Consider the following 14,149-nt stretch of genomic DNA (forward strand, 5'->3'; position numbering starts at 1 on the left):
TTCCGGAAGTTGGATTACCGACTCTTTTTTGACTATTTACAATGAAATGATATTTCACACTTAAAGGACTCTCTGTATTTCTACAACAGGTTTTTTAAGGTGGCCTGTTTTCTAGACAATAACAATCCAGCTATTCCTTTCTTTTCCTACCCGTTTTTCCCCCTCTTCCTCTCAGCAAGATCTTCATCTTTATCAAGTATATGCGAGGATTAATCTGTCCTCAGGTAGGGATAACAAAACCTCCCCCCCTTGAAACCTCCCTTTGAGTCCCCACTCCGGGACTCCCCGTGACGAGGGAAGAGGGAGGGCTGCGGGCGGGCAGCCCAGTTGTGCCCAAGTTCAGACTCACCCTGCTTCCCGGCCGCTCTCAGGAGCAGGCGGTGCAGCAGGGAGCTCACATTGCTTCACTCTTGCCCCCACCCAGGGCACAGGATAATTTAAGCCAGAAGACACTAGTCAAAAGTTGAAGACTAATTTTTTTGTGTGTCTTCCCGAAACAGTTGGGGGGATGATGGGGGAGTAGTGGTGTGTCCGCGCTTTTGTCTGATTTCAGGGCGGGCTGTAGCAGGTATCCTCAGGGACAGCAGCGAGCAGGGGAGGCAAGGGGGCCCAGAGGGAGCTGCTGGCCGCGGGCAGCGCCGTCCCGGGGGCCTCCCCCAGGCCGGGTCGGCGGAGCAGCCCCGCAGGGCTCAGCCCGGCTCCTGCTGCCGGGGGCTCAGCCCGAGCCCCCGGGGTGGCTTCCCCGGTCCAGGCAACCCTCAATGACCCGGAGACGGGTATGCGGAACCGGTCCTCTGGGTAACATTGACTAGGGGAAAGAAAAAAAATCTGCCGATCTGTTAGAGAGTCCTATTTATTTTAGGAAAAAGGTATCCTTGTAGACCGGCAAACCCCAGCCCGGCCATGAGGTTTGCTGCCTCATGACGAGGAAGAAAACGAAGTTGATGCAAGGATTTTGAAACGCGGGGCTGCTGCCCGCACCCTCTGCAGCTTCGAGGGGTCTCGGCACCTGATCCAAAGGAGTCAGCGTGGTCCTGGCCTCGGAGCGGGGTGAATCCAAATGGAGAAGAAGTTGATAATAAAGTCAGCCTCGCTGGAAGTTGCAGAGGTTTCTCTGAGATGCTGCCGTCATTAAGAACACCTTAGTCTGTTTTGCCATTTTTTTTTTTAATTGTTAGAGTTGCTTTTGCGGTGACTTTTGTCCTTCTCCCTCCTTTCCTCCCATAGCGAATTCTGCAAAAAACTCTAAATCAACTATGAGAAAATGGAGTCAAAGTGTCATTCAGCATTAAAAATCTAGAGGCTTTAACTAAAAGCTTTAATTGCTATCCTGGCCCCATTATAACCATGGGAACGACATACTCTGTTGGAAACTCAGAAATGTTGCATATCGCTTTAGCAGGCTCTGCCCTTGTTTGTTTACTGTAGCTTACTTTCATTTATATCCCAGGAATATTATTTCACTAGGCGACACACGAAAAGACAAAGGGTATAAATAAACTAACATATGGCCCAGAGGTTTTAGAGAAGCTGGAGCCGCTTAGCAAGTCATGTGGGTGATACTGGGAATCCGTCTTCTGTCCTTCCCCCGCTCCCTCATAACCTCCTTCTCCCTGCGTATTCCTTCTACCTCCTCACGATAAGTCACATTTGTGTCGCGACCAGCTTTGGGGCACCAGATGGTTTTTCCTTTGGACGGCAAAAAATCTGGGCAGCGCAGGGGTGGGGAGGGATGGACGCAGGTCCGTGTGTCTGTGCTTCTACGTGCAGCTGGAGAGAACCCGTTGGCATAGCAAATGTGTGTGGGGATGTGTGTGCACACGCACACCAACCCCGGACACGGTGGCTCCCGGGAAGGGGAGCCGGACCGAGCCGGGCCGTTCCGAGCTGGGCGGCCCTCGGAGCGGGCTGCTGGTGAGGCGCCGAGCAGGCTCGAGCAATCTGGCGCCCACAGAGACACTTGACAACCTCTTGTTGTTGTTATCGTTGTTGTTGTTTTCAATTGTAATCAGTTTCAGGATTTCTTTCCCAAAAAGCCCAACCGGAGTTGAGCTCCGCTCAGTCCAGGAGGTGCAGAGTGTTTAAGCGCACGCTGCACCTCCTTCCCCTCCGCTTCTCCCGGTAAGGTGGCGGAAACGGGTCCCGGTTACTGATTCATATTTCTAATCTTCCTTTCCTGAACATACAATGTGCTTTTGTTAAATGAATGGTCTTTAATTAATGCACTTGCACAATGCAGGGCCTTGCATGGGGATCGATGATAGGAAGCAACAGGGGATGGTTCCCTCCAAAATGGTTTGTCAGCATTGAGAAAGAAAAGGCAATGTCTATAAAAGGGCCACTAATAATGCCCACACGTCTCTCACCATGTTGTCTGAGGGGACATTCCTTCCCTTGTTGACAGTCAAGTGTAATAAGTACATGTCTTCGCTCAATCATTATAGACCATAGAATTGTATTCTTTAATTAGCATGTACTGTTAGCCCTCCTTTCCTTTATGGGCCGGTTTTTGTCTTTTACAGACCAGCAAAATGTTTTCCTTCATTTCTTTTTCTTGAATTCTATTATTTCTTAAATTATTTTATTTCTTTCTCTCTCTCCCTTCATGTAGTCAAATGTATTCTCTATTGACAATATTCCTGGCAGCTAAAGCCAACTTTTTGTCATCTCTCTGTGTTAGGCAACTTCTTTCAAGTTTTCCTTTTCTAAAAGGAATGAAGGCAGCGCATGCGCAAGGCGCCCGCCGGCTTCGGGCCGCGGTGTGCCCGGGGCTGCTGCATCCCTCCGAACAGCAAAGCTGCCCTTTCTCATGCGAACGGAGCTCTGAGCAGCTTCGGGAGCTGCCAAACCCTGCAACGTATTAACAGCCATCAGGGGAATGCGCAAGGGAAAGAAGGTTTACTTCCATATTACTTTAGCTGGAGAAAGAATTCCCTCTCTTAAAAAATAAATAAAATGCCCTAAATCCTCCTAGGAAGCTGATAAAAATGTTTATTTCGCGGGGACAGGGACCCATTCTGGAGAAGGGGGGAAATTCTTCAAAAGAACTCTTGCATCCTGTGAAACAACAACCCTTCGGGCAAAGGGGAGCAGCGGCCTCTCGGGGTAGCCCCGCTGAAAACTCAACGCCCAATCCCCCGAGGCTGGTGGCCAGCATCCCGCTGTTGGTGTCCCCAGAGTGGCACAGTGCCCGTGAGCAGCTAGGGTGACACTGCCGACACCCCGCACCCACCCCGCAGAGGGACAGGCTCCACCTGTGTGACCCCCGGCTCTGTTTCCTCACCCTGCACCTTGGGCAGTGCTCAAAGTACCACCGGTTTGAAGTCTGCGATCTGAGAAATGTTGTCTCAGAAATGAAGCCAAAGAAGGGGTTTGGTTTGTTTTGTTCTTTTAATGGAAATGCCAACCTAAAACGATTAACATTTAAAAAGGTTAAAGACCAACAAAAAAAAAAAAAACCCACTCATTAATACTTCATTGTACACCACATTAACTGTACACAGGTTTGGGCAAATTTTTTCTACTAATATAAAAACCAACAGAAAGAGAAAGTTGATTACACAGTATTTTAGGAATGGTTCGGTATCATCAGTTCAAACACATATTTTAAAAGTGCACATTTGTAAAAATAGCCATAGAAATGAAATGCTTATAAATATTTATTGTAAAAAAAATCCAAATATTAAAAATAAATAGTACATTCAAACACACAACAGAACATTCCTTCATTGCCAAACATGTGATAAAGAAAAATAAGGAATATAAGAAGTCTGGGAAGAGATACAGCATACAAACATTGTAAATGTTTTTCTGCAAGCTACATTTTTCAGAGGCTTCATCTCTGTACAGTTCACAAAGAATGTGCTAGATTTTCCCATAAATATGACAAGACAAAAAAAGAATAACAATAATAATAGTAATACCCACTCCACTCTAATTTGACTCTGTCTTTACTCAGAAAAGGTCCCATTAAATTAATAGTTTGGCTTAGAATGGCAGGATTGGGCTCAGATAATTCTTTAACAACTAAAACAGAAGTACAATGATGAGTTACAACTTCAAGGAATTCATATTCCGAACAGGGCATTGCGTGATATTCAATGAGAAACTACTAAATAAAACTTGATCAGGGAATCATTTCAGTACAACACCGTTATGTTTATAAAATGAAGATACAAAAGGGATGCAGTTCGACTATCCTTACACGCACAGACAATAAAACATGAGAGCATATGGAAGCCATCACTTTGAATGCGTTAACAACTTCGATACATTGCAGTATATACATGCTTGATAGGTATTCGGACTGTTAAATGATCAAAGAATTTTCTCTATGTCTACACTCTTGCTTTCACTCTACTGGAATGAAAACATTTGTTGGTCACTAAGTGGTGCTAATGAAACCAAACATTTCTGCCTTCTCCCAAGAATCTCATTCTGTGCAGAGTGTGTGAAGGAATAATTTATTAGACGGAAAAGTTTAGAGGATGAAATGCAAAAACAATGGACATAATTTCAACTTTCGAACTGTAAGGTCACACAGACATCTATGGACATCTGTACACAGTCAGTTTCACGCAGACACAGCCACATATATCCAGATGTATGTCTATACACAGGATTCGATAGTTTGGTATTTTTTGCACCCTCTGGGCCCCCAAAGTTATCTTTAAAAGTTTGATTTTATCTCTTTAGAAACGGTTTAAAGCTAACGGGCAGGGTGAGTTTGACAGAGAGGAGAACAAATCGCTGACAAAGAACCTTTTACGTTTCATCAGCGTTGTTAGGACGACGAGCAGGAATTTCTCAGATAATAACTCCCACTTCAAAGATTTCTCAGCTCAATAGAAATTGGACCATCCTTTTTATTCAACCACAAGGGCTGGCACTAAAGACGACTCAACTGTTTGAATTTTTTTTCCCCCGTGTTTATTTTTCCCCTATTCACTAGGGTACTTGGATAAAATAAACAACAAGACAATTACTGGAACATGGACTTCTAACTTTCCCGGGCCCATGGCCCAGCGCCCATGGCCCCAGCCATGCGGGTGTCAAGTTCCCCCGCACCGCGGAGCCTCCGCTCGCTGCCGCACAGCGACAGCGGGGCCGGGCGGAGTGCGAAGGGGGTAAGGCCATCTCCCCCCGGACCTCACCCCGCTTTCCAGGACCTGGGGGACTTCCATCGGGACACCTACTCCCTGAGATAGAGGCAGCCCAAGGAGGGGGATCTTCCAGTCCCCATCCTGTCTTCCCCTCCCACGTTAGGTGAGGCGGAAAAGGGAAGAAATTCTCAGGCTTTGTGGCCAGTTTTGCTGCTAGAAGCTGGTCAGAAAGGCTGGGGACAGCGGGCGGGAGCTCCTGCCGAGCTCGGGGGGCTGCCAGTCCCTTACTTTGGGGAGAAGGAGACAGGGGCTACAGCGTCGGAACGGAGCCCGCCTTGGGGGGAGGGTGGAGCCCAGCAAAACCCAGCTCCGCCGAAGTGCATTAGGTGGAGGAAGTCTATCTCTAGCGGGGAGCAGATTGAGTGTATTAAGCTAGCATGAAACCAAAGGTCAGTGCAAATGTATCTTAATAGACTGTCTCAAATGGAGTGTGCCTCCTTTGAAGGCCGCTTGCTATTGCTCTCCTCATTACCATAGCGATCCTAACGTGGCATGCTGATGCACCATAAAACTCACACTTTCAACCCCAAAATCAGGCCCTTTGAACAACCCGAGCTTGATTAGACCTTTCTCCTTTTCTTTCCCCCCTTAAAAACCATTTCCTTGCCTTTAGAAACTCGCCCTCAAATCCCAAATGCATTCTCTGATCCTGGCAGAAAGCAGAAACAAAAGTGAGCTGAGGCGACGGTTCAAGCGGGCCTTTTCTTCCTGACAGTCTTATCCATTTTTATTATGGTCTGGAACAAGTGCCCTGTTCGCGTGGGTTTTGTTTACCGGAAATTAAATGAAAATGATTTAGTTCGCGTCAAACAAAAATATATACTTGTATACACAAGAAAAAGGGCCTGTTAGACGTAAATATTATGTCCTTAATGAAAAGACTGGACGGGCTCCAGACTTCGCCTTTCACTATTTAAGTATGACTTGCCTATTGCCATAGAAATCCTAACTTACCATGAAGATTCACCGTTGTGAAGAAATACTTCTTTGTGCGAGCTTGCTTTGATGTCTAAGGCATAAGATTCAGGCTTTCAGCTGCGTCTGTCTAGATTACCTTGAGAGCAACGGGGTAGACATCTGTAACAAGCAAATGAAAAATTAAAGGTGATTAGCCTGCACATCCAAATACTTCTGTAAACAGAGAAATAAAGAAATAAACAGATCTCAGGACACGGTGGAAACAACCTCCCTACCCGCATCTGGCTTCTGCACTTCTCGATTTCCATGACACAAGTTTCAGGGGCTGGAGAGGGGCACAACTCTCCCCTGTTTAGGTTTCTCTTTCACACATTGCTCTCACCTAGCTGATTCCCTAAGTTATTCCCCTTAGCGACATGCTGTTGTCACTATCCGTGGTGTTTAAATACAAAAGTTGTTGAGTTTGGGCGAAAGAAGAAAGGAACGCTGGCTTGGTGCCTTGGGAGAAAAATACGGGTGTCTAAGTAAGGAAAGCACTGGGCATTGGGGTGTTTTTAGTCACTGACCAGCTATTTATTTTCCTATCGTTTTTACATTTCCCTGTGTCAACACACACGTGTGTATGTGCTTGGGTGTACAGTTGTGCACACACAGTAACCCAGGTCACCTAGGTGTGGAGGTGATCTGTCAGACACGGGAGGATGCAGTTACAGCAGCCTTCTGTCTGCTCTCCGCAAGCCATTGAAACCCTTTCCAGCAGCCAATGCTATCTATTTCCCTATACTATCTGGTATTCTTAAACAACATTAAAGTAATTAAAACGGCACCATTCGGTAGTTTCTACCCCAGCGGAGAGGTTTGTTTATTTATTTTGGGGTTTGTTTATTTTTTCACCCCCCTCCCTTCCATCTCTGAACCGGTGCAGTGAACCCTGTAGGTTTGAGACTCTGGGGCAGGATGGAGATGCTAAAGCCGCGTTATGGGAGCGGTTCATTTCTCCTCGGGGCTGTTGGCAGGGCAGAGCCGTGGAGCAGCGGCCCCAGGTCCCCGCTCTGCCGGGGGCTGCCCGGCCCCCGCCCTGGCAGTGACGTGGGAGAATGGTCCCCCCCACTCCGTCAGAACCGCCCCCCCGGGAGCTTCAGCGCCCACGGTTCAACAGGAGCCGCACTCTGGGTGGGGACGGGCATGTTTAGGTATTAGAAGTCATTACCAGTGGGAGCTAAAATGGACAGTCAATCATCGCACCCCCCCTGGGCCTTTCTTTATTAGCGACTACTGGGTGGGGGGAGGAAATATATATATATGCATTTATATACAGAAACAGGGAAATGTAAGGAGGTATTTTACAGAAACGTCATTCGAACCGGTTAATTAATCAAAAAATTTAATGGATCCATTTTGTACAAATTTGTAACAAATAATAGTTTATATATATATATATATATATATATTTCTTAAAAAACCACACTCTCACAGAAAATCGTGGGCAAACAGAACAGAGCAGCACACAGTACTGTTGACAAGAGAAAATCTGTACAGAGAAAATCTGTGTGAAACCACTGAAGCGAAGGGGAAAGGAAAACGGGAAGAGGAAGGGGAAGGGAAAGGAAGGGAAGGAAAAGGAAAAGGACAGGGATAAGGAAAGGGAATGCAAATCAGTTGGCATGTAAACAGACCGGAGCAAGGCGGTCAGAACGGGGGTGTGTGGCACGGCGGGAGGAGGCGGCAGCGCCCCGGCCGAGGCGAGCGCAGCCCTCCCGTGTGCGCGGTGCCGGGGGCAGGCAGGGCCCACCCGCAGCCTCTCTCCCTCCGCCAAGCGCCTCTCGCTGCCGCTCCCGCTCGGCTCCCCCGTGCCCGACGCGGCGCTCCCCGTGCCGGCCGGGCCGGGCCGGGCCCCCGGCGCTCCCTAGCAGCGGGGCCGGGGCTCGGCGGGGAGGCGCGGCCGCGGGGACGTGCCGGGGGGCCCGGGGGGGGGGGGGGGGGCCCGGGGGGGCCGCGGGGCCCCGCGCCTTGACACACGTACCATTCGCTCAGGTTGGCGGCGGGCTGCGCGGGCGCGGAGGGCTCAGCGTGGGAGCAGGAGGCGGGGGGCTCCCGGCCGGAGTCCGAGGAGGGGGACACCAAGGAGGGCGTGGAGGACTCGTAGCCGGAGCTGGGAGGAGGGGATTTGCAGTGCACTTTCATGTGTTTTCTCAGGGAGCTGGGGTGGGTGTAGGACTTGTCGCAGCCTCTCACTTTGCAGTTGTAGGGTTTGTCGCTGGTGTGGACATGCGAGTGTTTCTTCCTGTCGCTGCTGTTGGCGAAGCGCCTGTCACAGCCCTCGAATTCACATTTGAACGGCTTCTCCCCTGCAGGAGGCAATGGGCGAGCACAGCCATTAGGGGCGGCGGCGGGGCCGGGATCAGCGCATCCCTCACCCCCGCAGCCCACAGCCTCCCCGGGCCCCTGTCTCCAGCCCTGCCACGGCTCCTCTCCCCGCGGAATCTCCTCTCTCTAGCTCTGCCCTTCCCCGCGGGCCCTGCCGAGCATCCCCCGGAGCAGCCGTTCCGTGCCCACCCGGATGCGCGGCCGGCTCCGCACGCCCTGCCCGGCCAGCTTCTGCTTCTCTTTCCTTTGCCCTGTGTGTGTGTGAACCTGGGGGTTTGTGCAAAAGACAAAGCTTCGAAACAAGGAAAACTTAGAGGAGAACAGCTCGTTCCAAACACACTTGTGCTGTCCCCGCAGACTCCAAAGTCCTGCAGAAAGAGCGGTCAGTGATTTATTCATTCGAAGGCTTTTAGATTAAATACATTTCTCACAGTCCCCCAGGCACGTGGAAATATTTTTCATAACCTGGCTAGATCATATTTCATCCACTTCATACTTGCACTGATTACAATGCCATGGAAGATCCACATCCCCTTCCTCTCCCCGCTCCCCAGCTTGCTAATACTATGTGCTTAAGTACAAAATATTTCACAAGGACATTGATTGAGGAGGAAAAATGATAAAGATTCAGCAGAAGGATGACTAGGCCAGTGCACAGCACTGTCGCGAGGGTGGGATTCCCTTTTCATTTCAGCCTGCACTCTCACTGAAGGAATTGCAGTCAAGATATAATTGTTTGATCATATAATAAGTGATGTTATGCATAATAGAAATACAATTGTGTTGCTGGAGTAGTGTGAAAGTTTAACCTCGAATCGTGTGGACCTGGCATGGAAGCCGACATATAGGAGGTTTTCAAGGAAAAACGCCACAGCCAGATGCAGGATGAAATGCTGACGGCATTATTGTCACTGACAATAGCAAGCCACAAAACCCTGTTTGCCAAGGGCTACCCAGGTCCTGTACCAACCGACTATGAAAATATCCTCCTCATCTGTCAAAAGTCAGAAAGTATCAGTGCGGAGAGGACTCCACAAAAATACATGGCCTAACCTTAACGTGAAGTGCAAACAAAGCAACTGTGTTCACCATCATGGCGTATGTAGCCAAAAGGACTTCCAGTATTTGGTTTTGTGTGTTTGTTTTGGTTTGGGTTTTTTTTAATTTCTTGGGTTGTGCGTTTGTGGTTGTAGTTTTTATTTTTTTCCCTCTCAATTCGTCATGATTAAATTTAGGAGAGACTCAGCCTACATCGGGCTCGACTGCGAGCAGGAGCAAATAAAGGAAGGCATTCCAAATATTTCACATGAATGCACTTTATGCAAGGTGGGTGGGAAAGGCTCACGGCTCCGCGTTTAAAGTATGTCCTTTCCACACTGTAATAGTCAATGGGGAGCGCTGACATCCTGCACCGCTAACATTTGCACAGAGGATGGGTAAATACCTGGCGTCGGAGGGAAGGGAGGGAAGAGGTTAAAAATAAGGTCTCAAAACCGATGCGGATTCTGTAACCAAATACTGTCGACATACAGCGGTGCATATGCATAGACACACGCCAGCCTATAATCTAATTAGAGATCCACGTAAGGAAATAATTTGACCTTCAGCATCTAAGTTGAGACAACAAATCAAGGATATTAGTGTAGTACAAGCAAGCAGTAAGTTAGGAGACCCCAGGGAAAGCCATCCTCATAAGCACTCTGCTTGTGCAAAGTGAGTTCCATTCAGGTAAAAGCGGGCTGCGCCGCACTGCGCTTTGCCGAGTTGAAAAATGTTCAACTTCGCTTAACCCCCTGAAAGAGCCACTGAAAGGTCCGTCCGTGCAGCCGGGTTTCAAGTGGGAAGAGGGCAGCATTTTCTCAGCTGCCCGAGTTGCATTCCCTGAACGCCTCAATAAAGAGGAGCCATCCGAGCCATTTGCAAGCATTCCTTTGGCGAGAGCAGGTTTTCTTACGCGGAAATCCCTGTCCGGCAGGGAGAGGACACCGCACAGGTCCCGGCTGCCGCAGCCACGCACAAAGTTCCGCGGGCGATGGAGACTCAACCGCCATTTTACCCCCACACTTGTAGCTGGGCAAAAGTGTTCAGTGAAATTCAGCTCGGAATTTGTGGCATAATCCCCCGTCTCCGGGAGTGGATTAAGGTATTTACCAACTTCTCCGGGTGGGTGGTGGCGGGGGGAAGCCGGAGCTGGCGGCTCCGGGGCTGCGGGCGAGGCGCGGGGGTGGCGGGGCCCGCAGGGAGGGAGCGGGGCTCCGTCCCACGCCTCGCACTATTGTTCCCGGCCCTCAGGGAAGGCGCTGAAGTGATCCCAGCCCGTCCTGCTCGTCCCGTTGCCGCCGCCTTAACGGCCTTATCCTCCAACCTGGAAAACTCGCACATCGCCAGATATCCCTCTGCCTGCTCCCCAGCCTCGGAGAAATCAGAAGTCATTAATATTTAAGGAGGCAATAATTTTCCTGTTGAATCTAGAACTGTCTTCATGAATAATTCGTAGTGAGTTCTATTAGGGTTTCAGAAACATTGCATTTTTGACAACTTCTGGGTGTTTAATAGAAACGGTGGAACCATAAAGGCCCTGCAGGAGTTTGCACAATACAGCAATTAATCACCGAGAAAGTTAAAGCCAAAAGTACAGACGCGCCGAATGGTGTTTAATAAACGCAAATCTCCGCTCTCGGGTTTGCCCTGAACCTGCATCTCCGATGTAGGTCAGTTTTCCCAAGAATTTAACCATTTTCTGCTTCAGAGACTTCAAACAGTGAGGCCGTTAAAGAGCAGTAAAAGTTTGTTTACTTAAGAAAAACACTGTCATTAAGAGATGAGCTCTCCCGGTTAATGGCTGTACCTGTGCTGATCCAACAAGGACCTGGCTGGGATACAAGTTACGTGACCCGGGGATACCCCATTTTCGAGGAAAAAGGGGGCCAAGAAGGCAGCCGAGGAACACAACTATTCTGTCGTCCACCTCNCCCTGCACACAGACTTACTCCTCATAGAGCGATGGAAAAATAATGAGGTGACGAGTGACGGTCGCTGTAAAATCTCTGTGCTATGTTTAGACGATAGCGATACGAAATTAGTGTATGTTCTGCATATTATATCACGTCGCTCTCTATCATAAAAAATGCAACTCCTGGAAGGTCAAGCCCTACACCGAGCATGGGGGAAGGGGAATTTTATGAACTGGAAGGCGAAAAAAAAACGTTTGGCTGTAAGCAGATCTTACAATAGGATTATGTAGTTTCCCTCGCAGTGCATAAGGCTGTACAGAAGGGGGTGGGAGGTGGAAAACCCTACACTGGAACAGATTAAATTTTCCAAAAAGGGCTTATTTCTTATCTTCTTCTTTAGAGAAGGGGAAAAAAAAAAAAAAAAAAAAAAAAAAAAAGACAAGCCAGTGCTATAGACTACAAACACCGGCTGCTAAACTAATTAATACAACTTCACAAGCTGCTCCTGGAAGTGTGAAAACTTTCTACGTGCAATTTCATTAATTATAAATGCTTTCCTGGCCGGAAGAGTTCAAACGTAGTTTTGCAAGATCGTCCATCGTGTTACTTTATTTTCTGTTAACTAGAACTAACAGATGTTTCTGACACATGTCCCAATTTCGCTTAACAGATCTGCAAATGACATTTCAGAATGTACAGGCCGAAACAATACCAGGGTTTCTTTTCTTTCTTTTCTTTTTCTTTCTTTTTTTTTTTTTTTTTTTCCCTCTCGGGAATCAGAAATCGCAGCTCCCCATATTTGTGAATGCAGAAAGTCGTTGGAAGGCAATGCTCATTAAAAATGTCAGTGTTATTCAGATCAAATATTTGAAACTCCCTCTGCCCAAAACAGAACTGTTGAACGAAAAGGTCGCAGCTTTGTTATTCTCACAATGTTCGAGCAGCAGCATCTCAGCGACATCAGTCAAAACTGACTAGACAAGTTGTAACTTCCATTGTTCACTTTTAATTTGTGAGCTTGCACAATGATTTCATTTTTTTCCCCCGACTACTTTAAATCGAAAAAAAAATAAATCCTCGCCTGTGTGAATTAGCAGAAATAGTAGCTATATCACTCGATATTTACACAGATCTTCCCACATAAACATTACAGCAGCCTCTCCGCATAACCAAAAAAAAATATGGATGAGAATTCTGAGATTTGCTCTCACTCTCCCCTTCCCCCCCTTTCCTCCCCTTCTACAAACGGTAAAGAAGCAAAAAATCTGAGAATTTATTTTCCAGAGGTACTTGGCGTGCACTCAATAACAACTCAAAGGATACATTAAAAAAAAAAAACAAATAAAAAAAACCAAGAAACCCCAAAACAGTACACTGAATAACAGAGAGAAAGAGAGTAAAGAGAGCTTTACATACTGACCTGTATGAGTTCTTTTGTGTATTTTGAGATTCTCTGATCTGGCAAACACTTTGCCACAGCCTGGGAAAGGGCAGGGGAAAGGTTTTTCACCTGTGTGGACTCTGATGTGATTTACAAGTTTATATTTGGCCTTGAAAGGTTTCCCCTCTCTTGGACACTCTTCCCAGAAACATATGTGATTGGACTGCTCGGGTCCTCCAACGTGCTCCACCGTGACATGAGTCACCAGCTCGTGCATCGTGCTGAAAGTTTTCGAGCATAATTTTTTGGGAGTCTGGTCCAACTCAATCCACTTACAGATGAGTTCCTGTTTGATGGGCTGCCTCATGTAACGAAAGAAGGCACCCGGGCCGTGATGTGGAGCCAGGTTCACGTTCAGATTCATACCACCGTAGTTATGAAGCGAAGAAGCAGCAAAATGATCTGTCCTGGAGGCTGGTACTTGAGTGAAATGTTCAGACCTGGCGTACATTTCTCCAGGTAACCCCAGTCTGAGCTGTCCGTTTAGATGGCCACCTGGAGCTGCATGGGGAGGCTGCTCATGGAGTCCAGTGAACAGAGAGGGATTCCCAGCTTCTGAGTGGTGGTGGTAGTGACCATGGTGTCCGGGGTAGCTACCTGTTGTTGAGACAAACAGTCCGTGGTGAGAACTTGCAGCGGGGTGCTGCTCGGTCAGCCCTGGCATGAGTGGGGCCGGCAGGTCTCTGCGTATGAAGAAGTCCCTACCTGCTGCCAGAGCCTGGGCTGGGTGAGAGACGGGGTAAGGGGCTGCTGGTGACTGCGCCGGGCCAAACGCTGTCGTTTGACTAGAGACCACCTCGGCTTGGCCTGCCATATGATGATGATGATGATGATGATGATGGTGGTGGTGGTGGAGCTGGTGGTGGGGATGAGGGGCAGGGCTGATCTTAAGGGCCGCGGGGTGATGCTGAGGAGGAGGATGAGGAGGAGGATGGTGGCGGTGCCCCATGTGTTCTGGCCGGAGCTGCTGCGGCCCGAGGCGGGACTCGGCGGCGTGTTCCCCCGGCTGCGTGGGCGCCGTGGTGTGGGGGTGCCCGGCGACGCCCGGGAAGCCTGTCATGCTCTGAGGGGGGTGGTGATGGTGGCGAGGAGCCCCCGCCAAGTCTACTAATCTCAGCGCCGTGTTCCGCCTGGAGAGAGCAGCAGGGTCCATCACCGGGATCCCCAGAGCATCCACGCTCATTAGCTTCTAACGCTAAAAAGTCACCTGACAGCGGGAGGAGAGATACACAGGGCAGCATGGGGACGGGGGGTGGGAGCGGGGGAAACAACTTTCTTTCTTTTTTTTTTTTTTTTTTTTTTTTTTT

At 48.6% G+C, this 14,149-nt stretch overlaps 1 protein-coding gene across 1 annotated transcript in view; it reads right to left on the reverse strand.

Moving 5' to 3' along the window:
* Positions 1-549: 549 nt before the first annotated feature.
* Positions 550-14,149, reverse strand: part of ZIC4 (Zic family member 4) — a 20,962-nt gene continuing 7,362 nt past the window's right edge. Inside the window, exons 3-6 of the mRNA XM_033516760.1 lie at positions 12,822-13,439; positions 8,090-8,428; positions 6,117-6,171; positions 550-808 (exon numbers count right to left, since the gene is read on the reverse strand). Coding sequence (XP_033372651.1) covers positions 550-808; positions 6,117-6,171; positions 8,090-8,428; positions 12,822-13,439 — 1,271 coding nt within the window. The remainder of the gene's footprint in view (positions 809-6,116; positions 6,172-8,089; positions 8,429-12,821; positions 13,440-14,149) is intronic.

Source organism: Parus major, chromosome 9 (genome assembly GCF_001522545.3).
Source record: "Parus major isolate Abel chromosome 9, Parus_major1.1, whole genome shotgun sequence".
NCBI classification, from domain to species: domain Eukaryota; kingdom Metazoa; phylum Chordata; class Aves; order Passeriformes; family Paridae; genus Parus; species Parus major.